The following is a 27,229-nucleotide window of genomic DNA, read 5'->3' on the forward strand; positions in this document are numbered from 1 at the left end:
CCTGCTTTTAAAATGAGATGTTGGATAGAAGGACCTGCCTGCTCAGCCAACCACTAGCTGCAGCAGTTTTCCTGAGCTGGCCAGTGATTGGCTAAGCTGGCAGGTCCTGCTCTGACATCTTGCCTCGGACGCCACAGATCCAAACACACATGCCACAAAAGATTCATTGTTTGTAGTGCCTTTTTATATTTCCACAATGGCTTTCATGTAACATCTGGCTGTTAAAACATACCATGAAACATAGTGTAATACAAAAGACAAAAAAGCGCTCCGTGGTGTGACACCTTCAACGTAAAGATTAAAATAAGTGAGCCGAGGTTCAACTCACCTAACACGGTTGTGCAAATTCCGGCACAACACGTATATCCCTTCTGGATCACCTTATTGGCAGTGCCTATTATCCTCTGCGGAGGTTGGAGTAGTTTTGGAATTTATGAAACATACTGGGGGAGATTTATCAAAACCTGTCCAGAGGAAAAGTTGCCCAGTTTCCCATATCAACCAATCAGATCACTTCTTTCATTTTGCAGAGGCCTTGTTAAAAATGAAAGAAGCAACCTGATTGGTTGCTATGGGCAACTGGGCAACATTTCCTCTGGACAGGTTTTGATAAATCTCCCCCACTGTGTTACTCCTCAAACGGTTGTGCAAGCAACTACCCTCAAATGGGCTTAACATACTAAAGATGATTGTTCAATAGCTATTTGCCAAAAATGTCTCCTTATTATCATACAAATGATCAGCCCAGCAGTTATATTACTGATCATTACAGAATTATGAGTGATCATAGAAAGCTTTGTTGCAGGTTTTGTCATATTATATGGAAAAATAGCTCCACTTTTCTATAAAAAAAAAAAAAAATTTAAAAAGAAAATATTGATCAATTTTATTAATCCTACTAAGTCAATGGAATTCTTTAGGTCACTTTGGTGTCCATTGTGCAATGCAAACGCCAAATTATAAAAAAAAAAAAAAAAAAAAAGAATAAGAAAAAAAAGCAACAACACAATACACAGATGAGTCTAAATAGTTGGAAGAATAATAATGCAATATATGTGTGGAAATGAATCAAATACATTAAAGCTGTTGACCCAAAATGAAAGTCAATGTCTTCTCTCCATATGTTCCTAATATAGCTGAACATGAATCAAAATGAATAATGGTAAAAAAATTACTGACTTGTGTCCGTTATCTTAGGTTGGTTTTAGAACTACATTTGCTCTAAAATGCCACATACTGTATTTGGCTCATTGGTAGCGTGGGGAAAAGGCAAGCAATCTTCAAAGAATCTGCCAGTCCTGTGACATCATGGATACAAATGAACTGCAGAGGAGATAGGAGGCACCAGGAAAGCTCTCCCGACACTTATCCTCCCTTCATCCTTTTCTTTTTTTTTTCTTTTTGTAGCCAGCATCATTCAATCTCTGCCCTCTGCTGGGGGTGAGGATGCTGCTGCCAACCTAGGAAGGCTGGGAAAAATATTCCTACTAGTTGGTAAAGGTGGTTTAAGTTTTCTACTGTCCATAAAGCAAGGGTGGGAATGGGTGGAGTGCAGGTTTGCCAACCTGAACATTTCTTTTTTTCTGGACAAATAATCACAGGCAACTATTTTAATTAACAAACAGAAAAAATGCATTACAAAAATTGAAAGCTTTGAAAAGTAATGCTTGCGCATCTGCCTGTGAGAGTGGTGGAAAGGGGAACATGCTGCTGCCAGTAGGAGAGGCCTGGGAAGAGGAATAATGCTACTGGCTAAGGGGAAGTTATGAGAAGAGGAAGGATAAGGGTCTATTCACATGAGCGGAATTTCCACCGGCGGAATTCCGCCTGAAATGAAAGCCCAATACACTTCTATGGGTTTCCACACTCCCGTTGATACTTCTGAATTTTCGCTTGCAGAATTCCGTCAACGGGAGTGCAAAAACCCATAGAAGTTTATGGGGTTTTCATTTCAGGCAGAATTCTGCTGGCGGACTCCGCCAGCAGAAATTCTGCCCGTGTAAAAAGACCCTAAGGCTAGGATCACACTACGGAATCTCCGGGCAGAAAATTTCCGCCCGGAGATTCCGAGTGAATCAGTCAGTGCTAGGACCATGCGGACATTGCAGTCTCCAATAGACTGCAATGTGTTCCGCGAGTATTTCCGCCTGAAGAATGAGCAACGCCATTCTTCAGGCAAAAATTTCCATGCGGATTTTCCGTTCACAAATTTCGCTTCACAAATTCCGAAGTGTGAGTTTGGAACAGTAGGCATAATTTTGCTGCTAGTGGGGTAGGAGGGATAAAGAGGACAATACTGGGGGTCTAGGGTCTGATTTAATTCAAGGGTCTAGTTTTGGGTCTGAATTTGTGTTGTTTGGGATTGAAATGCATGTGTGTACTTGTTTGTACTCCAATATGGTATTAGAAAAAACCATGATGAATCTCATAATAAACAATCTCTTACAGTTTTGTAAAAAAAAAATATATATGTTTTAAATGGGCACTGTCAGATACAAAAACTTTTAATATGTTGTAAAGCATGCAAACCTATAGGTTTTGCAATTGCTTTCATTAGAAAATTTTCAGTATTTCATACTGAAAAGCCAATCAAACAACTGCCCCCCCTGCCTGCTTGGACACATACTAATCCTGCTGTGTCCATGCGTCATCACCTATGTCATGGACACACTTGCTTGATTGACAGCTGTGATCGCAGGGCTCACAGCTGGAGGAAAAATCCTCCCACTGTCAGCTTGTGTGCCACTACTGTCAGTGAGGACAAGCTGGGAGTTGAAGTTTTGCTAATGCTAAGGGAGATGTGAGCAGACAGCATACTGAGGGAGGCGGCGGAGACCTGCACAGTGAGGCCACGCCCCATCCATTTGAGAGCAATTCAGACTAGTGAGCTAAATTTAAAGTGTAATAAAAAAAAGGTGCTAGACACATAAATATTAGATGTACATGGTCGGGATTAGGTACTGAGTGATATATTAAAAAAAATTGTTGGATCTGACGGGTACGCTTTAAGATTACAGCAACACAAAAACAAATTATGTTTTTAAAAGTGTTATATTGTGCAAAAGTGCAAAACCTAAGAAAATGAATTAATTTGGTACTGATGATTGTGCTAACCCACAGAGTTAAAGTAATGTTTTATTTATACAACACAGTGAATGACGCATAAATGCTTAAAAACAATTGGGAAGTTTCTTTTTTCCCCATACCCCTTTAGAAAGAGTTGATAAAAACTAAACAAAATGTTATACAGTATGTTACTCGAAATAATGGTACTGAAATAAGTCATTCCACTAAAAAGCCCTCAAAAGGCTTTCATTTTTAGAAAATGTGTTTTGCCCCTAAGACCTAAAGAGTTACATCCTTTCAAAGGACTATACAGTTATAAACTCAGTTTCAATAAGCAGGAACATCACAATTTTCACTTGTCAATACTTCCACAGGTTACAGATTTTTATGTAGCCCATATACCCTTTGGTCTACAGGGAAGGATTGGCTTACTATCCATTATTTCTGGGACAAAGACCTTCTACATAAAGGGTCTCAGGGCAGCCATCTCCTCTAGGCTAGAACTCTCCCACAGCCTACACTGACCCGTCTGGGGCTGTCACAGCCTCTCATTCTCCAACATATCTCACCGGCTTGTTGTACTTGGCCCTATTGCACATCAACACTCAGGCTCTCTGGTTTTACTGGTTTCTGTCTATAGCCTACTGACTTGTTTTACATTGTATATACTGGGACTCCACTGCTCAGCACCTCACAGGCTTTCTACATTTCCTCCAATGTATTGGATTTGTTAAGTTATTGCCATTCTAAATACACAGTTTTTTTTTAGTCTTTATGGATGTTGTTGACTTAGACTAATACAAGTAAATGTATAAGAGTAAAAAAAATCATGTAATTACTGTAGACATGTTAGATTAATGCCAGTTATTACATAAACGTCTGCATAATTAACCCTAACCTCATTAGTATGTGAGTGTCCTATGACAGGTGGATTCTTTTAATCATGGCAGACAACTATATGTTAAAATCACACTGAAGATTATGTTTAATGATCGTGGGAATGAGGCAACAAAAACCCTAGAGGCTTATTCTTTTAATTTAATGCATTAGAAGAAAATGAAGCTCATTTTATATACAATATCTTGATATCAGCATTCACATAGTCAGATACCGAAAATAGATTACTGAGATTGAGCAGTGCAAGCAAAGCAATATTTTCCATAGGTGTGATCAGTTAAGCAGATTGATGGGCGGTTGCCAGCCTTGCCAAACCCACTATTGCATTAAACTGGTCTTTTGACACCCATGCAACCAAGCCCAACTTTTCAAACAGATAAAAAGGAAGACTGTTGTCCCTGAGTGCAGAGGGGCCCACACTCCTTCACCTTATCTGTTCTTCTTGTTCCCTTTCAACTTCATTTTCCAGAATCCATAATGGCTGCTTATATGCAAAAGCAAAGTGGTGGCGGTGGAAGCAAGGGCTTTAGCTCCTGCTCAGTTGGCGGAGGAAGAACGAGTGGCTCTCGTAGCTCTGGTTTTGGATCCAGAAGTCTATTTCTTGGTGGAAGTAAAAGAATATCGATTAGCGCAGGCAGCACTCGAGTTGGGGGAGGCTATGGAGGTGGAGCAGGAGGCTTTGGTGGTGGTGCAGGAGGCTTTGGTGGAGGTCATGGAGGATTCGGTGGTGGAGCAGGAGGATTCGGTGGTGGTGCAGGAGGATTCGGTGGTGGTGCAGGAGGATTCGGTGGTGGAGCAGGAGGATTCGGTGGTGGAGCAGGAGGATTCGGTGGTGGAGCAGGAGGATTCGGTGGTGCAGGAGGATTCGGTGGTGGAGCAGGAGGATTTGGCGGACCTGGAGGTGATGCTGGATTTCCTGTTTGCCCACCTGGTGGAATCCAAGAAGTCACAATCAACCAAAGCCTTTTGCAGCCACTTAATGTGGACATAGATCCCAACATTCAAAAAGTAAAAACTGAAGAAAGAGAACAGATTAAAGCCCTCAACAACAAATTTGCATCTTTCATTGACAAGGTAAGACATAAGAAGAAAAAGACTACAGATAAAGATCAATTTATCTTTAGTAAAAGTTAAATGTAACCATATGTGCTTGAATAAAATTGTGAATAACCATTTTTTGGTGACAACTGTGGTATCAGAGTTTTAGCATGCTTTCTATTTCATTTATAGGTTAGATTCTTGGAACAGCAAAACCAAGTCCTAGAAACAAAATGGCGCCTCTTGCAAGAACAAGGATCAAAGGGTGGTACCAAAAGAAACAACTTAGAGCCCCTTTTTGAAAACTTTATTAGCAATTTGAAGAAACATCTTGACTCTATAACAAGCGAGAGAAGCCGTCTAGAGAATGAGCTGAAAAACATGCAAGAAATGGTGGAGGACTTCAAGAAAAAGTATGATGGCATTGTAGTTTACAATTGTGATAATTTTAATATTACAAGTTCTGTTTCTGCATAGTTCCTGTATATGAACAAATATGAGTGAAACATTTACAAAAACATGGACACAATATGTCAAAAATGGAGCAAATTGAAAAACTAATATCTGTATTATAGATATGTGTTTGATCCATACTTTTATGCAGTAGTATGAATTAGCCTTAAATCAAAGGAAATGTAAGAGTCTATTCATATAGACAATGCAGACATATGTTACAGATGAGACAGAGACTATTTTCTTCTATTTCTTTTTTATATGTGTTGCACCAGTATATCATCAGTATTTTATCCATATTACTTCCATTTCTTATGTAGTCCAAACTGATGCATTACTGATCTTAAACTGATACAAGTTCCTCTGTAATATGTCATTTTTTTTTTTTTTTACAAATGTTTAGCAATAGGCTTGTGTAAAACAGGCCAAGACATACACAAAAAGGATTGGCCATTTTTCATTATATTTGTATTTTCTACAGATATGAAGATGAAATTAACAAGCGCACTGCAGCAGAAAATGACTTTGTTGTGCTTAAGAAGGTCAGTCGGGTTTAAGTCAACTATTATTTTTAAATGTATCCAGTTATGAAATGTTAATATTATGAGATAGCAATTGAACTCTATAGAAATGGATTGACCATTATATCATTGCAGGATGTAGATGCAGCATATATGACCAAGGTGGATCTGGAGTGCAAGGTGGATAGCCTGACAGAAGAGCTGAACTTCCTGAGAACTCTATATGAACTTGTGAGTCTTGGTTTTTAGTTATTTTCATGTAAATGGTTGAATATAAGTAAAAAAGAAAACAGGTTCAAACTAATTTTATATAAACTTTGTTGAATGGATGAATGATACTTTTTGTGGTTTGCAGGAGCTCTCACAAACACAAGGATCAACCGGTGACACCTCTGTTGTTCTGTCTATGGATAACAACCGGGAATTGAACCTGAACGACATCATTAGTGAGATTAAGAATCAATATGAACAAATCGCACAGAGAAGTAGAGCTGAAGCAGAAGCCTTATATGACAACAAGGTTAGTGTCATCCACCTGTTAATGCATGCAAATCCAAACCCTTATCTACACATATAATTAGACCCCACCCTATACTCCTTATAGATAGATTGCAATTGCAAGTCGAAACCTAAGCAATGTATTATGACATATATTAGGAAATACATATAAATGATATTAATATTCACTCCCATCCTTATTTTTGCTGTTTACAGATACTTTTATTGCAGATTATCACGGTATATTAGGTCATAAAGCTCAAAGCCTATCTATTCAATAAAATACCTTTACAATTTCATGTATTATATTAGGCACACAGAATATGTGATCTGCTTGTGTATGTATTACTGGTGTTAACATGTTCTCTTTTATATCAGTACAAGCAGTTGCAAGCTGCCGCTGGACAACAAGGTGACAGCCTGAAGAACACAAAGAGCGAAATTTCAGAACTGAACCGTATGATCCAGAGGCTGAGGGCTGAGATTGAAAGCGTCAAGAAGCAGGTAGGCCTAACTGGTTAGATTTATTTAAAAAATGGCTGAATTTTTTTGGAATACAACAATGGAGATTTGCTTTGGGCATCAAAGAATAACCAAAAATTATTTTAACAGATTGCATCTCTCCAGTCCAACATTGCTGAGGCTGAGGAACGTGGTGAACTTGCTCTGAAAGATGCTAAAGAGAAGTTGGTTGAACTTGAAGTTGCTTTGCAGAAGGCCAAAGAAGACCTGGCCCGTCAACTGCGCGACTACCAGGAGCTCATGAATGTGAAACTTGCTCTTGATGTTGAAATTGCCACCTATAGGTGCATGCTGGAGGGAGAAGAGGAAAGGTTAGTTTCATATGATACATCTGTTTTTGTAAACCTGATCAAGACCAAGGCCTAGAACAACACTAATCTTCCTTTGTAAAAATTATTCCAAATTTTCAATAGCATAAAACTAGATGAGAAAGGTTGAAACGTTGCCAAATTTGTCACAGTGGTATAGGCAGTGTAGTAAATCTGACAGATTTTACTAAACACGTCAGACAGTTTTCACTTAATTATGCTATCTCTTCACTGACTGAGTTTACTCCAATGTTTTGCATCAAAGGATTGGCACACACTATCAATAAGATAGTCCAAATCAGTACCAAATAGTAAAGTAGTAATAATAATATAACAATTCTGTAAAAAAAAATTTAACCTTCCCGTTTTTTTATGCTTTCAGAATGTCCGGACAAGTAGTGAACAATGTCACTGTCTGTAAGTACAGCTCACTATTGTGATTAAAGTCATGACATTATTGTGTAAGTAATGTTTGAAACATATCTAATATCTCTTATTTCTAAATCTAGCTGTTGTCAGTGGAGGTTCTTCAACCATGTCTGGTGCTGGAGGAGCAGGAGGATACGGTGCTGGTGCAGGAGGATATGGTGCTGGTGCTGGAGGATACGGTGCTGGTGCAGGAGCAGGATTCGGTTCTGCTGGAGGAAGTGGATATGGCATTGGAGGAGGCAGCGGCGCTCAATATGGGTCCAGCAGTGGTCAATATGGGTCCAGCAGTGGTCAATATGGGTCCAGCAGTGGTCAATATGGGTCCAGCAGTGGTCAATATGGGTCCAGCGGTGCTCAATATGGGTCCAGCAGTGCTCATTATGGGTCAAGCAGTGGGCAACATGGTGCCTCTCAAGGGAGCAGTGCCAGCCGTTCTGGAGGCAGAAGCACAGTCGCTGTTTCAAAAACATCATCATCCTCAGTGAAGAGAACATATTAAGATGTTCTTTTGCCCTAGCACTGGTCACCACCCTTCAACTCCAAACTTCCCTATACTTTTGTCAATCTGCTAAAATACAAGAAGCTTCACTAGTATGTTCAGTTGTATCATCCTGGCTCATACCTTGTCTGTTCTTAGGGATACAATTGACTATAACATAGATCTTTTAAACTTCCCATTGACATCTTAAATAAGTCAACCATCAGTTGAATAGATAAGTATATTCTAAGGTATTGTAAAAGTTAACACCACTGTATTTGTCAACGCAAAGGATCACGACCATATCATGTAGAGGGTGATGTGTCCTTATATTCCCTGTGTATGAATGTAATTGCACTAATGTGTATCCCTGTAACATACCTAGGTGAGTTTGTTTGAGACTTCTGAGCTAGGCGATGGCTGGCGCCAGTCTTGTAAGTTCTTGCTTTCTTTGTTTCTTAGTTATGCATGTGAGGGATCCTAGGTTTGTTGTATATAAATACTGGTTAATGCATTACTGGATCTTTCAGCTCCAGGCTTGCACATCTTGTCTTTTCTTTTTATCTTCAATAAACTGCATGTGGATCTAAACTGGATTGGTATTTTGTTGTTTTTTCTAATATGATGATTATGTTTGCCCTAATATGTTACCCTAACCCGCCCATGACACCTAAACAAAATGGTTTTACATGAAATAAGCTTCATATCCCATTTTCTCCCCAAGTCAAAAGTTAACACAGAAATAGCACAGTCATTATTGAGCAATAGCTTTACAGGACTAATTAGTTTCGGTAAGATTTTTTGGGACCCTACCCTTTTTTGTAGAGGGATTATAGAAGGGCAATAGACAAGGTCTACTGGTAACTACCTGCCTTTCGGTACTGTTGGCATTAGGACAGCTAATCCTATGGATAGATGATAACTTTAAAAGTTATGATAGCCCCTTTAAATAGGCATCTTTATAAGATGGCACTGCAGAAACACTACTATACTACATACACTTGCATCCTGACTGACCATTGTGGGTATACCATTGTGAAACAGTTTCAGACATCCACTATGTTTACTCCAATGTTCAGTTTTCTGATCTTCTACCAAATGTGAATTAATGTAGTCAGGTGGCAGAAATTGTAGAGGCTTATATTAGAGCATAACATAAAAGTTTTTGTGTATGCTGTTTGTATACCTATTTTAGTTGCTGTGGCATGCAGGGGTTGCCTGCCAGCTTGATTCCTATTTCCCCAAGATATTTTTCTCTTAATGCATCCTATATTTGCCATGATGCATCCAGCTTTAAAAAGAAGGTGGGGTGTCATCACTACACCTACTCTGAGTCCTAACTGCAGCAAGTGATATATCAGTGACATAGAACTTCTGTCCCCTAACTCACACTACCGAAAAAGTTTCAGCCAGCCTCCTTGTGAGGGGTTTCTTCCTGTCAGTTCTTATAAGCAGGTTGAGGTGCAGGTGGAGAGCAGGGAAGATCAGTGCCCCAACACAGAAGCAAAAGGCCGCTGTTTTAACAGTGGTCTCCTGCTTCTAGGTCCAGCACAAATTAAACTATAAGCATGTCTTAAAGACGCACCTATAGTTAAATTCAGCACTCGGTTATTTGACAAGCAGAGAGCCATTGGCTCCTCGCCCTGTCAATCTCTCTTGTGGCCGTCCGCATTATGCAGACAGCTACAAGAGGTCTTCTTTGGTCTGACACATGAGTGTGACATCATCATCATGTGCCAAAGCACAGACCAGAGGAGAGAAGAAGAGAAGAAACAATATGGACTACGTGGAAGTTAGGTGAGTATGTTTATTTTTTTTTATTTTTTTTTTTTTTATCTTTTTTTTTGAAGGTCCAGCAAGGGAAAGAGATTTTTGACAATTATAAAGGACAATTACCTATCCCAACTAGTGCAGGACCCAACAAGAGGGGGGTCGCTTCTGGAGCTTATACTAACCAATAGGCCACACAAGGTATCCAAGGTAGAGGTAGGGGGTCATCTTGGTAATCGTGATCACAACATAATGGCCCAGATTTGTCAAACTGTGTGAGAGAAAAAATTGAGTGATTTTTAGGATGTCTTCTAGCCGGGCTACAAAAAACATTAACCCCTTAAGGACCCATGACATATAGGTACATCATGAGTCTGCTCCCGTTCTATAACGCGGGGCTACGGCGTGGTCGGGCCCGGCCTCTAACAACGGCCGGGACCCGGGGCTAATAGCGCGCAGCACTGATTGCGGTGCCACGCTCTATTAACCCTTTAGACACAGCGTTCAAAGTTGAACGCCGCGTCTAAAGTGAAAGTAAAACCATGCCGGTTAGCTCAGGGAACTGTTCGGGATCACCGTTGCGAAATCGCGGCATCCTGAAAAGCTTACAAGACAGCCGGAGGATCCCTACCTGCCTCCAGACGGTCCGATCGCCGAATGACTGCTCAGTGCGTAAGATCCAGGCATGAGCAGTCAAGCGGCAGAATCATCGATCAGTGGTTTCTTATGAGAAACCACTGCTCAATGTAAAAGATCAGTGTGTTCAGTGTTATAGCTCCCTATGGGAGCTATAACATTGCAAAGAAAAAAGTGAATAAAGATCATTTAACCCTTTCCACAATAAAAGTTTGAATCACCCCCCTTTTCCCTTAAAAAAAATAGTGTAAATAAAAATAAACATGTGGTATTGTCGCGTGCGGAAATGTCCAAATTATAAAAATATTTCATTAATTTAACTGCACGGTCAATGGCGTACGCGCAAAACAATTCCAAAGTCCAAAATAGTGCATTTTTGATCACTTTTTGAAAAAATGAATAAAAAGTTCAATAAGTCCTATCAATCCAAAAATGGACATGCTAAAAACTTCAGATCACGGCGCAAAAAATGAGCCATCATACTGCCCCATACGCAGAAAAATAAAAAAGTTATAGGGGTCAGAAGATGACAATTTTAAACGTATACATTTTCTTGCATGTAGTTATGATTTTTTCCAGAAGTACGACAAAATCAAACCTATATAAGTAGTGTATCATTTTAATTATCCAAAAGATTCACAGCACTGGTAAAAACATTTCTTTATTGGAAATCCATGTTAAAATCCATACGATACAAACAGATGCACACCGGCAATGTAAAGGTAACAACCTCCCCCTCTGACACATTTCTGCCCTACCGGATCTTAATCATAGATACAGGGGATAGCATTGCCAGATATTTAAGGAGCATATAGCTCCACCCAAAAAAGGGAGTGACTGAAGTAAAAAAATAGAAAAAGACACAAAAATACAAAGGCAATACAATTATAAAAAAGAACTCCAAAAAAAATAAAAATACAACAATATTAATAACTCATAACTAAATCAAGCCTATGATTCATGCCCTTAGGAAATTAGGTATCAAACATGAGTATCCAGTAACCTTCGCGATTCAACAATTTAAAACGTCTATCTCCTCAACGTAGTGGCTTAGTAACCCTTTCTATTCCTGTAAGGGCACTAACATCGCCTGCATGCACGTAAAATGTTTGGAGATGTTAGAAGGATTTCTGGTAATATGGGTGGCTCCATAGACATGTTCTCTAAGTCTATCCTTAATGCGTCTACTAGTGCAGCCCACATAACCAAAATTGCAAATATTACAATTACACGAGAAATAGCCCAGGTGGTATTGCAATTTATAAAAGATGAAATAGAATAAGATATAACCGCAATAGTTTCATTAAATTCTTTGGTTTGTTTGAAAAATGCACAGCAACCGCAACGGTTACCGCCACATCTGAAACAGCCCTTGACATTAAGCCCAGTATTGTGGGAGCTGTTTGCTGTTATATGTGAGGGTGCAAGTATAGTTTGTAAATTAGGTGGGCGTTTAGCTGAAAATCTGCAGCCCTTATGTATGAAATTTTTAAGAATGGCATCTTGTTCGAATATAGGAAGATGTTTACCAACAATGTTTTTGATTTTATTATATTGTCGACTATATGTCGTTACCAAAGTGACCGATTCTTTATGATTACTATTGGTAACGGTATCTTGGTGTTTATATTTATTGTGTATAACATTTTTTGATTTTTTATCCTGTAGAAGGTCTACTCTTTTAACCTGTTGGGGACGAAGGGCGTATGCATATGCCCTTGCGTCCTGGTACTTAAGGACGAAGGGCGTATCCATACGCCCGTGGGAATTTCGGTCCCCGCCCCGTGCCTGGCGGGGACCGGACAGGGGTGACTGCTGATATTGATCAGCAGGCACCCCACGCAAATGCCCAGGGGGGTCATTAGACCCCCCCATGTCGGCGATCGGCGCAAATCGCAAGTGAATTCACACTTGCGATTTGCGCCGATTCCGGGTCATACGGGTCCATGGTGACCCGGAATATAAGGGGGATCGCGGTTGTCTAAGACACCTACGATCCCCCTGAAGGGATAGGAGTGAGGTGGCAGGGGTGCCACCCCTCCCATCCCTGTTATTGGTCGCCAGAAGCGACGTCCAGTAGCAGATCGGGGGCGGGGGGGGGGGGGGTCAACTTTCATTTTCCCCGTACTGCCCCCCCCCCCCCCCACAATAGGCGGGGCAGAACAAGGAACTGAAGGGGACCAGGCGCCGAATATCCACTTACCCATCCGGAGGCTTTGGGCGACGGAGATCGACGGGCAGCGATGTCGTGCGGCAGAAGAGGACGGCTCCCTGGATCCTACGGAAGCTGGTAAGTTGCCTAGCAACATCTGGAGGGCTAAAGTCTGAGACCACAATACAGTGGTCTCTAACCTGTAGCCCTCCAGATGTTGCAAAACTACAACTCCCAGCATGCCCAGACAGCTGTTTGTGCATGCTGGAATATGTAGTTTTGCAACAGCCGGAGGGCTGCAGTTTGAGACCACTATACAGTGGTCTCTAAACTGTATCCCTCCAGCTCTTGCAAAACTACAACTCTTAGCATGCCCAAACAGCTCTTTGCTGGAGGGTCACAGTTTGGAGATCACTGTGCAGTGGTCTATAATCTGTATCCCTCCAGATGTTGCAAAACTGCAAATCCCAGCATGCCCAAAAAGCAAACAGCTGTCTCGGCATGCTGGGAGTTGTAGTTGCATAACCTCCAGCTGTTGCATAACTACATCTCCCAGCATGCCCTTCAGTGATCAGTACATGCTGGGAGTTGTAGTTTTGCAACAGCTGGAGGCACACTGGTTGGAAAATACTGAGTTAGGTAACAGAACCTAACTGAAGGTTTTCCAACCAGTGTGCCTCCAGCTGTTGCAAAAGTACAACTCCCAGCATGCACGGTCTGTCAGTACATGCTGGGAGTTGTAATTTTGCAACAGCTGGAGGCACACTGGTTGGAAAATACTGAGTTAGGTAACAGAACCTAACTGAAGGTTTTCCAACCAGTGTGCCCCCAGCTGTTGCAAAAGTACAACTCCCAGCATGCACGGTCTGTCAGTACATGCTGGGAGTTGAAGTTTTGCAACAGCTAGAGGCACACTGGTTGGAAAATACTGAGTTAGGTAACAGAACCTAACTGAAGGTTTTCCAACCAGTGTGCCTCCAGCTGTTGCAAAAGTACAACTCCCAGCATGCACGGTCTGTCAGTACATGCTGGGAGTTGTTGTTTTGCAACAGCTGGAGGCACACTGGTTGGAAAATGCTGAGTTAGGTAACAGAACCTAACTGAATTTTTTCCAACCAGTGTGCCTCCAGCTGTTGCAAAAGTACAACTCCCAGCATGCACGGTCTGTCAGTACATGCTGGGAGTTGTAGTTTTGAAACAGCTGGAGGTTTGCCCCCCCCCCATGTGAATGTACAGGGTACATTCACACAGGCAGGTTTACAGTAAGTTTCCTGCTTCAAGTTTGGGCTGCGGAAAATTTTTCGCAGCAGCGCAAACTCCTAGCAGGAAACTCACCGTAACACGCCAGTGTGAATGTACCCTAAAAACACTACACTACACTAACACATAAAAAAGGGTAAAACACCACATACACACCCCCTTACACTGTCCCCCCAATAAAAATGAAAAACGTATTGTATGGCAGTGTTTCCAAAATGGAGTCTCCAGCTATTGAAAAACAACAACTTCCAGCATTTCTGGACAGCCACTGACTGTCCAGGCATGCTGGGAGTTTAGCAACAGCTGGAGGCACCCTGTTTGTGAATCACTGGCGTAGAATACCCCTATGTCCACCCCTATGCAATCCCTAATTTAGTCCTCAAATGCGCATGGCGCTCTCTAATTTCGAAGCCCTGTCGTATTTCAAGGAAACAGTTTAGGGCCACATATGGGGTATTTCCGTAATCGGGAGAAATTGCACTACAAAATTTGGGGGCTTTTTATCCATTTACCCTTATGAAATGGAAAAGTTGGGGGCTACACCAGCCTAACATGCTGGTGTTGCCCCATACTTTTTATTTTCACAAGCAGTAAAAGGAAAAAAAAATGTGTAATACAATTTCTCCTGAGTACGGAAATACCCCATATGTGGTCGTAAAATGCGCACAAGGCTCAGGAGTGAGAGCGCACCATGTACATTTGAGGCCTAAATTGGTGATTTGCACAGGGGTGGCTGATTTTACAGCGGTTCTGAAATAAACGCAAAAACATAAATACCCACATGTGATCCCATTTTGGAAACTACACCCCCCACAGAATGTAACAAGGGGTATAATGAGCCTTAACACCCCACAGGTGTTTGACGAATTTTCATTAAATTTGGATCGGAAAATGAAAAAAAATAAAATGTTTTCACTAAAATGCTGGTGTTACACAAGGGCAAATAGGAAAAAAAGACCCCCATATGTGGATGTAAAGTGTTCTGCTGGCGCACTATAATGCTCAGAAGAGAAGGAGCGCCATTGGGATTTTAAAGAGAAAATTTGTCCGGAATTGAAGGCCACGCGTGTTTACAAAAACCCCATAGTACCAGAACAATGGACCCCCCCACAAGTGACCCCATTTTGGAAACTACACCCCTTATGTAATGTATTAAGGGGTGCAGTGAGCATTTACACCCCACAGGTGTCTGACAGATTTTTGGAACAGTGGTCCGTGAAAATGAAAAATTAAATTTTTCATTTGCACAGTCCACTGTTCCAAAGATCTGTCAAACGCCAGTGGGGTGTAAATACTCACTGCATCCCTTATTGAGTTCTGTGAGGGGTGTTTTTTCCAAAATGGGGTCACATGTGGGGGGTCCACTGTTCTGGCACCACAGGGGGCTTTGTAAACACACATGTCCCCTGACTATCATTCCAAACAAATTCTCTTTCCAAAAGCTCAATGGCGTTCCTTCTCTTCTGAGCATTGTAGTTCGCCTGCAGAGCATTTTACGTCCACACATGGGGTATTTCCATACACAGAAGAGATGGGGTTACAAATTTTGGGGGGCATTTTCTCCCATTACCCTTTGTAAAAATGGTAAATTTGGGGAAAAATCTGCACTTTAGGGGAATTTTATTTTTTTCATTGACACATCTGATTTTAACGAAAAGTCGTCAAACACCTGCGGGGTGTTAAGGCTCACTGGACCCCTTTTTACGTGCCTTGAGGGGTGTAGTTTCCAAAATGGTATGCCATGTGGGGTTTTCTGCTGTTCTGGAACCATAGGGGCTTTCTAAATGTGACATGCCCCCCAAAAACTATTTCAGCAAAAATTCTCTCTCCAAAATCCCATTGTTGCTCCTTCCCTTCTAAGCCCTCTACTGCACCTGCCGAACACTTGACATACAAATATGAGGTATTTCCTTACTTTAGAGAAATTGGGTTACAAATTTTGGGGGGCTTTTTCTCCTAATACCACTTGTAAAAATTCAAAAACTGGGTCTACAAGAACATGCGAGTGTAAAAAATGAAGATTTTGAATTTTCTCCTTCACTTTGCTGCTATTCCTGGGAAACACCTAAAGGGTTAACAAACTTACTGAATGTCATTTTGGATACTTTGAGAGGTGCAGTTTTTATAATTGGGTCATTTGTGGGGTATTTCTAATTTGAAGGCCCTTCAAATCCATTTCAAAACTGAACTGGTCCCTGAAAAATTCCAATTTAGAAAATTTTGATTTTGAAAATTAGAAAATTTTGATTTCCAATTCCAATTCCAAATTGGAAAATTGCTGCTGAACTTTGAATCCCTCTGATGTCTTCCAAAAGTAAAAATATGTCAACTTTATGATGCAAATATAAAGTAGACATATTGTATATGTGATTCAATATATAATTTATTTGGAATGTCAATTTTCCTTACAAGCAGAGAGCTTCAAAGTTAGAAAAATGCTACATTTTCTAATTTTTCATCAAATTTTTTAATTTTTCACCAAGAAATGATGCAAGTATAAACGAAAATTTACCACTACCATAAAGTAGAATATGTCATGAAAAAAACAATCTTGGAATCAAATTTATAAGTAAAAGGATCCCGGAGTTATTAATGCTTAAAGGGGTATTCCAGGCCAAAACTTTTTATATATATATATATATATATATATATATATATATATATATATATATATATATATCAACTGGCTCCGGAAATAAAACAGATTTGTAAATAACATCTATTAAAAAATCTTAATCCTTCCAATAGTTATTAGCTTCTGAAGTTGAGTTGTTGTTTTCTGTCTAACTGCTCTCTGATGATTCACATCCCGGGAGCTGTGCAGTTCCTATGGGGATATTCTCCCATCATGCACAGCTCCCGGGACGGGACATCATCATTGAGCAGTTAGACAGAAAACTTCAGAAGCTAATAACTATTGGAAGGATTAAGATTTTTAAATAGAAGTAATTTACAAATCTGTTTAACTTTATGGAGCCAGTTGATATATATATATAAAAAAAGGTTTTGCCTGGAATACCCCTTTAAAGTGACAGTGGTCAGATTTGCAAAAAATGCTCCCGTCCTTAGGGTCATAATGGGCTCCATCCCCAAGGGGTTAATTACACGAACTTTGTTGATGGTAGAATTTATCAGACCTTCAGGGTAATTTCTCTGTTTCAATCTATCAGACAGCTTAACACTTTCAGCCTCAAAAAGATGATCTGAAGAACAGTTTCTTTTGCTTCTGACAAATTCTCCATACACTAAGTTTCTGATAATATGTTTTGGATGAGTGGAAATCATAAATAAATTTCAAGGCACAGGGATTGCAGTTAAGGTACTGAACAAATTGTGGTATGGCCGCTACATAGATGACATTATCTATCATCATCTGGACTTCTGATGTGGCGGCCGTACCACAATTTGTTCAGTACCTAAACTGCAATCACTCTGTCACAATTAACTATCTTGATGTTAAATTGAAAGTCACAGATCAAAAAATTTCACCTCAACATATAGAAAGCCTACTGCAGGCAACTCTGTACTTCATGCCAATTCTTGTCATCCAAAACATATCATCAGAAGCTTGCCGTATGGAGAATTTGTCAGAAGCAAAAGAAACTGTTCTTCAGATCATTTTGAGGCTGAAAATGTTAAGCTGTCTGATAGATTGAAACAGAGAAATGACCCTGAAGGTCTGATAAATTCTGCCATCGACAAAGTTCTTGTAATTAAAAGAGTAGACCTTCTACAGGATAAAAAATCCCCCCCCCCCAAATTTTTTAGACACAATAAATATAAACACCAAGATACCATTACCAATAGTAATCATAAAGAAACAGTCACTTTTGTAACTACATATAGTCGACAATATAATAAAATCAAAAACATTGTTGGTAAATATCTTCCTATATTAGAACAAGATACCATTCTTAAAAATGTCATACACAAGGGCTGCAGATTTTCAGCTAAACGCCCACCTAATTTACAAACCATACTTGCATCCTCACATATAACAGCAAACAGCTCCCACAATACTTGGCTTAATGTCAAGGGCTGTTTCAGATGTGGCGGTAACCGTTGCGGTTGCTGTGCGTTTTTCAAACAAACCAAAGAATTGAATGAAACTATTGCGGGTCTATCTTTTACTATTTCATCTTTTATACATTTCAATACCACCTGGGCTATTTAAAATATACATTTTAATTAGAGATGAGCGAACTTTTCAAAAATTCGATTCGTCCGACTCGCCGAATTTTCCCAAAAAGTTTGCTTCAATCCAAATTTTTTTGCAGCGAATCTATATTAAAAAAGGCTATTTCTAGCCTACATACAACCACGAATGGCCGAACATCCCCTGTTGCGAAAGACACGGCCGAAGCGCGCGGAGGAGTCGCAGTCTATCCGCAACACATACATCGCCCACGATCTCATCGAAAGGATGTTCGGCCATTCGTGGTTGTAACAGTTCAGACTGCAAATACTTTTACTATTTACCTTGGTTGTGGACAGCGCTGAAATATCCCTATTACCTGTGCACCAGAAAAGTGCACAATCATCAGTTCACGTTCCCTATGTCTAGCCGAGGGCGGGATAAGCTGCAGTCCTAGGTGGATGTCCATGCGGAGTTTCCATCCCAAACTTCCGAAAGGATTACGTGCCTGCTAAAGCGTTCTGCCTCTATAGCACAACACCATCTGGTGAGTCTCTCCATTGATAGGGGCTCACCTCCTTTTACTTATTGTCCTTCACAGTGGAGCGCTTTTCCATCCTTTTTATTTCAGGAAACTATATAGTGACTGAATGGCACAGTGTGGAGGCGTTGGCAGCAGGAGGACACCATATAGTGGCTGAATGACACAGCTTGGATGAGGCTGAAGCATGAGGATACCATATAGTGGCTGAATGACACAGCCTGGAGGTGTTGGCAGCATGAGGAGACCATATAGTGGCTGAATGGCACAGCGTGGAGGTGTTGGCAGCATGAGGACACCATATAGTGGCTGAATGACACAGCTTGGATGAGGCTGAAGCATGAGGAGACCATATAGTGGCTGAATGACACAGCGTGGAGGTGTTGACAGCATGAGGACACCATATAGTGGCTGAATGACACAGTGTGGAGGTGTTGGCAGCATGAGGAGACCATATAGTGGCTGAATGGCACAGCGTGGAGGTGTTGGCAGCATGAGGACACCATATAGTGGCTGAATGGCACAGTGTGGAGGTGTTGGCAGCATGAGCACACCATATAGTGGCTGAATGACACAGCTTGGATGAGGCTGAAGTATGAGAACACCATATAGTGGCTGAATGACACAGCGTGGAGGTGTTGGCAGCATGAGGAGACCATATAGTGGCTGAATGGCACAGCGTGGAGGTGTTGGCAGCATGAGGACACCATATAGTGGCTGAATGGCACAGTGTGGAGGTGTTGGCTGCATGAGGACACCATATAGTGGCTGAATAACACAGCTTGGATGAGGCTGAAGCATAAGGAGACCATATAGTGGCTGAATGACACAGCGTGGAGGTGTTGGCAGCATGAGGACACCATATAGTGGCTGAATGACACAGCGTGGAGGTGTTGGCAGCATGAGGAGACCATATAGTGGCTGAATGGCACAGCGTGGAGGTGTTGGCAGCATGAGGACACCATATAGTGGCTGAATGACACAGCTTGGATGAGGCTGAAGCATGAGGAGACCATATAGTGGCTGAATGACACAGCGTGGAGGTGTTGGCAGCATGAGGACACCATATAGTGGCTGAATGACACAGTGTGGAGGTGTTGGCAGCATGAGAAGACCATATAGTGGCTGAATGGCACAGCGTGGAGGTGTTGGCAGCATGAGGACACCATATAGTGGCTGAATGGCACAGTGTGGAGGTGTTGGCAGCATGAGCACACCATATAGTGGCTGAATGACACAGCTTGGATGAGGCTGAAGTATGAGGACACCATATAGTGGCTGAATGACACAGCGTGGAGGTGTTGGCAGCATGAGGAGACCATATAGTGGCTGAATGGCACAGCGTGGAGGTGTTGGCAGCATGAGGACACCATATAGTGGCTGAATGGCACAGTGTGGAGGTGTTGGCAGCATGAGGACACCATATAGTGGCTGAATAACACAGCTTGGATGAGGCTGAAGCATAAGGAGACCATATAGTGGCTGAATGACACAGCGTGGAGGTGTTGGCAGCATGAGGACACCATATAGTGGCTGAATGACACAGTGTGGAGGTGTTGGCAGCATGAGGAGACCATATAGTTGCTGAATGGCACAGCGTGGAGGTGTTGGCAGCATGAGGACACCATATAGTGGCTGAATGACACAGCTTGGATAAGGCTGAAGCATGAGGACACCATATAGTGGCTGAATGACACAGCGTGGAGGTGTTGGCAGCATGAGGAGACCATATAGTGGCTGAATGGCACAGCGTGGAGGTGTTGGCAGCATGAGGACACCATATAGTGGCTGAATGACACAGCTTGGATTAGGCTGAAGCATGAGGACACCATATAGTGGCTGAATGACACAGCATGGAGGTGTTGGCAGCATGAGGAGACCATATAGTGGATGAAGGGCACAGCCCGGAGTTGCCAGCAGCATGGGTAGGCACTAGGCCTTCACAATCCCTAAGATTAAAAGATGACTTAAGAAATTTAAACCAAAGATTTTGGATAGCGGGTGCTACCTATGATAAAATTTGAAATTCCCAGACCCAGGCCCCACAGCGACATCAGTAACCCATATATTACCTGAATGACAGAGCCTGGAGTTGGCAGATGCAGGAGTACACAGCAGGGCTTCACAATCCCCCCCCCCCCCCCAAAAAACACCACAATTTTAGAAATTTTTGAAAAAGATTTTGGATAGCGGGTGCTACCCATGAGAAAATTTGAAATTCCCAGACCCGGGCCCCACAGCGGCATCAGTAACCCATATATTGCCTGAATGACACAGCCTGGAGTTGGCTGATGCACGAGTACACAGCAGGGCTTCACAACCCCCCCCCCCCCAAAAAACACCACAATTTTAGAAATTTTTGAAAAAGATTTTGGATAGCGGGTGCTACCTATGAGAAAATTTGAAATTCCCAGACCCAGGCCCAGCAGCGCCATCCTTTTTTGATTTGAAATTTAAAACAACCTTTGCGTGTCCCGGATCCCAGCGTGTGGGTACAAAGGACCAAATCCAACAAGCCCCCACAGGGCTCATGTGGCCGTAAGATTTAGGCACAATGTCTCCATTGCCCTGACCGGCCATTGTTTCCAAGACTTCTCGCCAAGGCAAACCATGTGAAGAACAGCGTGACACCGCCGTGACCTGCACACATGGTATGCTGAAGGGCCACTGAGACTTGTCCGGGCAGTGGAGGCTTAAGACACAGTGGAGGATGTGGAGGCGGAGTAGCACACTGTCACAGGACCAACGGGCTGACAGAGTGTAGCAGGAAGCAGCATTGAGTACACACCAGGGCTTCAGAATCCCAAAGAAAAAACAACCATTTTTTAAAAAAAATTAAGAATATTTTGGACAGCGGGTGCTACCTATATATTGCCTGAATGACACAGCCTGGAGTTGGCTGATGCATGAGTACACACTAGGGCTTCACAATCCCTCCAAAAAAATACAACAATTGTAGAAATTTATGAAGAAGACTTTTGAATAGCAGGTGCTACCTATGAGAAAATTTGAAATTCCCAGACCCAGGCCCAGCAGCACCATCAGTAAACCATATATTGCCTGAATGACACAGGCTGGAGTTGGCTGATGCATGAGTACTCACCCAAGCTTCACAATCCCTAATAAAAAAGACAAACATTTTTGACGAAAAATGTTAACGAAAATTTTGGACAGCGAGTGCTCTCTATATATTACCAGAATGATGCAGCCTGGAGTTGGCTGCAGCATGAGGAGACCATTGAAATGTGTGATTTTTTTATTTGAAATTTAAATCAAAATTTGTGTCCCACACCCCGCCGTGTGGGTACAAAGGACCTAATCTCACAAGCACCCACAGGGCTCATGTGGCCGTAAGATGTAGGCGCAATGTCTCCATAGCACTGACTAGCCATTTTTGGTTTCCAAGAGTGCATATCCAAGAGTCCAGAAGACTCTATAATGCAGGATGGGGGACCACCAAAAGACATTCTTCTATAAAATCATTTTATATGAAATAAAGAGGTAGAGTTCATCCTTTACTTAAAAAAATCACAAGCAACAAGCGTTCAATGGTGTAATGGTTATTATTGTGGAAAATTCAAGTTTATTACTGTGATAATTATCAGAAAATTGGAAAAAAACACTACCCAAGAGTGTTTATTCATACATTGCATCATAAATGTTGAAATTTAAATTAAGCATGTATGTATGTATTTCAAAAATCCTAAAATTAAAGGCCCAAGCCCAGAAGCATCATGAAGTCAAGTAGTTCCTGAAAGACACAGGAACAGTCAGAAGTAGGCATCAGCAGTACCCAAGAGGCTTTAATAACCCCTTACATTGCACGATCACTCGCGAGATCGAGCAATAACAGGTGTGTTCTGCCCTCAGATGTCCGGGGCTGCACGCGCACTACACTGAACGGACCAGCGTGTGTCTATCTTTCACCGACAGGTGCGGGTAACCCGCTGAACCCTGTTCGCGATAGGGATCAGGGATTGCAATTATTTGCCAGGAAAGATGAATCACAGCTAAGTGCGGGTCATAAGCTCGGGTTCATTAAGTCCCTGCCCTTTGTACACACCGCATGTCTCTACTACCGATTGGATGGTTTAGTGAGGTCCTCGGATCCTCGCCCCGGCAGAGCACCGAGAATTTAAAGATCATTGTTGAAATTTGCATTAAGCATGTATTAACTACTGCTAAACTTCCAAAAAATTGAAGGCCCAAGGCCTGAGGCATCAGGGAGGCAATTATTTTCTGAAAGACACAGAATGAGTCAGGAGCAGTCATTCGCAGTACCCAAGAGGGTTTCATAACCAACCCCTTACATTTAAAGATCAATGTTGACATGTGCATTAAGCATATTTTTAGCTACTGCTAAACATCCATAGATGATAGGCCCACGGCCAGAAGCATCAGTGAGGCAAGTAGTTCCTGAAAGACACAGAATGACCCAGTAGCAGGCAATGGCAGTACCAAAGAGGGTTTCATAACCGTAATTGATAACCCAAGAGGGTTTCATAACCAACCATAATTGGGAAATGTTGGTGTAGCAGCATGGTCAATCTACTCTGAGGCATCTGGCATTGGTGGCTGGAAATCCTGGCTGATCCATCCCTGATTCATCTTCACAAACGTCAGTCTCTCCACATTTTTAGTGGACAGAGGAGTTCGCCTTGGGGTGACTATGACCCCAGCCGCACTAAACGCCTAGCGGAGCAAGCGGCGCATGTCTCCTCCCCTTCTTGGCTGTCCAGTAGCTGCTGACTGCCCTCTATTAGACGACGGCAGATAGGTTGCTGTTGGAGACACGACCACTGGCTGATAACGGGATCTCAGGCCTTTCACTGCGACTCCTGCTGCCACTCGCCCCAAGTCTGCTGCCAACTCTGCCTGAAGTATTTAGGCCTCTGCCACTCCTCTGTGCACGTCTTGGCATTTCTCTGCCTGACATACTTAGTGCGTTTATGAGGGTATTACAATACGCTACACTACTCTTTAAACAGTATTTGCCTTGAACAGCAGCAGGTGATTACTTACGGCTGTCCATTCACAGTATGTAGGCCCTTGACAGATTAACAGGTACTAAATGGTACAATACTTGGATGTACCTATGCGGTATGCACTGATGAGGGCAGTAATATGCGTAACTATACGCAGAAAAAACTCTGTATTTTTGTAAAACACCCGCCGGTGAATACTATTGTTTGGACTTTGACGGTTTTGAGCACCTAGACAGCTTAACAGGTACTAAATGGTACAATACTTGGATGTACCTATGCGGTATGCACTGATGAGGGCAGTAATATGCCTAACTGTATGCAGAAAAAAATCTGTATTTTTGTAAAACACCAGCCGGTGGATACTATTGTTTGGACTTTGATGGTATGGAGCACCTTGACAGCTTAACAGGTACTAAATGGTAAAATACTTGGATGTACCTATGCGGTATGCACTGATGAGGGCAGTAATATGCCTAACTATACGCAGAAAAAAATCTGTATTTTTGTAAAACACCAGCCGGTGAATACTATTGTTTGGACTTTGACAGTATGGAGCACCTTGACAGCTTAACAGGTACTAAATGGTACTATACTTGGATGTACGTATGGGGTATGCACTTATGAGGGCAGTAATATGCGTAACTATACACGGAGAAAACTCTATTTAAAAAAAAAAAAAAAACAGCCGGTGAATAGTATTGTTTGGACTTGCACAGTATGTAGCCCCTTGACAGATTAATAGGTACAAAATGGTACAAATGCACTACAGTCCACTGAACAATCATGTATTTCTGAACAGCAGCAGGACCCAACAGTGCAGCACCACAAAAAAAAAAAAAAAAAATCCAGGGATTAAACACTAAATTGCACTCTGTCACACAATTCAGAGCAGCAGAAGATTTGTGGAGAAAAAAAAAAAACTCAATTGGACTGAGAAATGAGGAGAAAAGATGCTTCAGAAAGTTCAGCCAGCTTGGAGATCTGTATGAGGCAGCTGACAGCTATCTGCCCCTCTCTGCTGCAGTGCTCAATAACATGAATAGGAGGTTTAGCTATCAATGATCCTTCTCAGTGTAACAGCACAGCACTCTGCACTCCTGCCTTTCCCTAATACTGATGTGACTAGCAGTTGCAGTGTAACGCTGTGGTATGAGCTATTCACACACACGCAGTCCTGTCCTCTCCATCTGAGTGCATAGATGAAATGAAAAGAGGCAAGATGGCCGCCGATTATATAGGGGCTGTGACATCACAGGGGTCAGTGAACACTGATAGGCTGCATCTCACATGTGATTCAGGGTCAGCCCACCTACCTTCATTCCCGCCGCTGTTTCTCGCCCTCCCATAATCCCCCGTCCCATGTACTCACATGTGGATCCACCATGTTAGGTCTCCAATAGCCTGGAACGCTGTAAAATGGAGTTTAATGAAGCGATTCTTGCTATAGAATCGCGGCGATATTCGTATTCGCTGCAAATCTAATTTTTCATGAAATTTGTAACGAATTCGGGTTCGTCAACTTCAATTCGCTCATCTCTAATTGTAATATTTGTAATTTAGGTTATGTGGGCTGCACTAGTAGACACATTAAGGATAGACTTAGAAAACATGTCTATGGAGCCACCCATATTACCAGAAATCCTTCTAACATCTCCAAACATTTTTCACACGTGCATGCAGGCGATGTAAGTACCCTTACAGGAATAGAAAGGGTTACTAAGCCACTACTTTGAGGAGATAGACGTTCTAAAAAGTTGAATCGCAAAGGTTACTGGATACTCATGTTTGATATCTCATTCCCTAAGGGCATAAATCATAGGCTTGATTTAGTTATGCGTTATGAATATTGTTGTATTTTTTCTGAGTTCTTTTTCATAATTGTATTGCCTTTGTATTTTTGTGTCTTTTTTTATTTTTTTTACTTTAGTCACTCCCTTTTTTGGGTGGAGCTATATGCTCCTTAAATATCTGTCAATGCTATCTCCTGTATCTATGATTAAGATCCGGTAGGGCAGAAATGCGTCAGAGGGGGAGGTTGTTACCTTTACATTGCCGGTGTAAATAAAAATGGAAAAACACTGGGTCCTTAAGGGGTTAAACTTCAAAAAAGCCAATTTTCAACAACTAAGAGAGGACCCCAGCCACATAGATTGAGACCGTGCCCTCAGTAATAAAATTACACAAGCTAAATGGGATATTTTTAGAGCATACTAAATAGATATTGTGAACAACATATACCCTATAGGAATAAAAAGGCTAGAAAATGGCGAAAACAAATTTGGCTAACCAAAACAGTTTAGAAAGCGATAAACAATAATAGAAATGTGTTTAGACTACTAAAACAAGAAGTTAGTGGGGAAACATTAAAGAATTATAAGGAGACAAATAAAATCTGTAAAAAATAAATAAAACTAGGAAAAATTGCAGCAGAGAGAAGAATTGCCATAGAAAGTAAAAAGAACCCCAAAATATTTTTCACCTACATAAATAATAAATTTAAAACTGAAAATATTGGCCACTTAAGAAATAAGGGCAGGTTCACATCACGTTTTCTCCCATACAGGAGCACATACAGCAAGGGGGGAGCTAAAACCTCGCGCTCCCGTATGCTTTCATATGTATGTAATTAATTTCAATGAGCTGGCCGGAGTGAAACGTTCGGTCCGGTCGGCAAATTTTTGCGCCGTATGCACTTTTTCCCGGCACATTAAACCACATATGGCGCAAAAATGAATGTTTCACTGCGGTCGGCTCATTGAAATGAATTACATACGGGAGCGCATAGAAAGGCATATGGGAGCGCAAGGTTTTAGCTCCCCTCTGCCGTATGAGCTCCCGTATGGGAGAAAACGTGATGTGAACCCAGCCTAATATGGGGGTAATGGTGGAGGAGGATGAGAAAAAGGCCAATCTACTAAATTACTCCTCTACTGTATTTACAAAGGAAAATCCAAGGTCAGATAACAGGGGAGGGAACAAAGTAAATTCTTCTGCAAATCTCACCTTTTAAACCAAGAAAAAGTGTGGTGCCGCCTTAGTAACATAAAAACACATGAATGACTGGGCCCAGATGGCATCCATCCCAGGGTTTTTCACAAATTAAGTACCATGCTAGACAGACCCTTATTTTTTTAGATTTTAAGATTCTGGGAGTTGTAGTTTTGCTAATGCTAGAGGAGATGTGAGCAGACAGCATACTGAGGGAGGGGACGGAGACCTGCAGTTAGGCCCCGCCCCTCCCTTTGAGAGGAATTCAGGCTAGTGAGCTAAATTAAAAGTGTAATAAAAAACAAATAAAGGTGCTAGACACATACAAATTAGATGTACATGGTCAGGGTTAGGTACTGAGTGATATATTAAAGGAGTAGTCCAGTGGTGATTCAGTGGTGAGCAACTTATCCCCTATCCTAAGGATAGGGGATAAATTTGAGATCGCGGGGGGTCCGACCGCTGGGGCCCCCTGCGATCTCCTGTACGGAGCCCCGACAGCCCGCGGGAAGGGGGCGTGTCGACCTCCGCACGAGGCGGCGGCCGACACGC

At 41.8% G+C, this 27,229-nt stretch overlaps 2 protein-coding genes across 7 annotated transcripts in view; both read left to right on the plus strand.

Annotated features, from left to right (window-relative positions):
• Positions 1-8,790, plus strand: part of LOC130355319 (keratin, type II cytoskeletal 6C-like) — an 80,211-nt gene extending 71,421 nt beyond the window's left edge. For 4 of the 6 annotated variants that reach the window (XM_056555339.1, XM_056555338.1, XM_056555341.1 and 1 more), the window contains 9 exons: positions 4,433-5,037; positions 5,194-5,414; positions 5,936-5,996; positions 6,111-6,206; positions 6,331-6,495; positions 6,852-6,977; positions 7,086-7,306; positions 7,686-7,720; positions 7,813-8,790. In XM_056555339.1, coding sequence (XP_056411314.1) covers positions 4,441-5,037; positions 5,194-5,414; positions 5,936-5,996; positions 6,111-6,206; positions 6,331-6,495; positions 6,852-6,977; positions 7,086-7,306; positions 7,686-7,720; positions 7,813-8,231 — 1,941 coding nt within the window. In that variant the 5' untranslated portion in view covers positions 4,433-4,440 and the 3' untranslated portion in view covers positions 8,232-8,790. Of the gene's footprint in view, positions 1-1,344; positions 1,501-4,432; positions 5,038-5,193; positions 5,415-5,935; positions 5,997-6,110; positions 6,207-6,330; positions 6,496-6,851; positions 6,978-7,085; positions 7,307-7,685; positions 7,721-7,812 lie in introns of those variants that run through there. The other 2 variants (XM_056555343.1, XM_056555340.1) reach the window with 2 other exon arrangements.
• LOC130355322 (keratin, type II cytoskeletal I-like) overlaps positions 1-27,229 on the plus strand; it is a 98,453-nt gene that overhangs the window by 64,477 nt on the left and 6,747 nt on the right. The window lies entirely within an intron of this gene.

Source organism: Hyla sarda, chromosome 2 (genome assembly GCF_029499605.1).
Source record: "Hyla sarda isolate aHylSar1 chromosome 2, aHylSar1.hap1, whole genome shotgun sequence".
Taxonomy (NCBI): Eukaryota; Metazoa; Chordata; class Amphibia; order Anura; family Hylidae; genus Hyla; species Hyla sarda.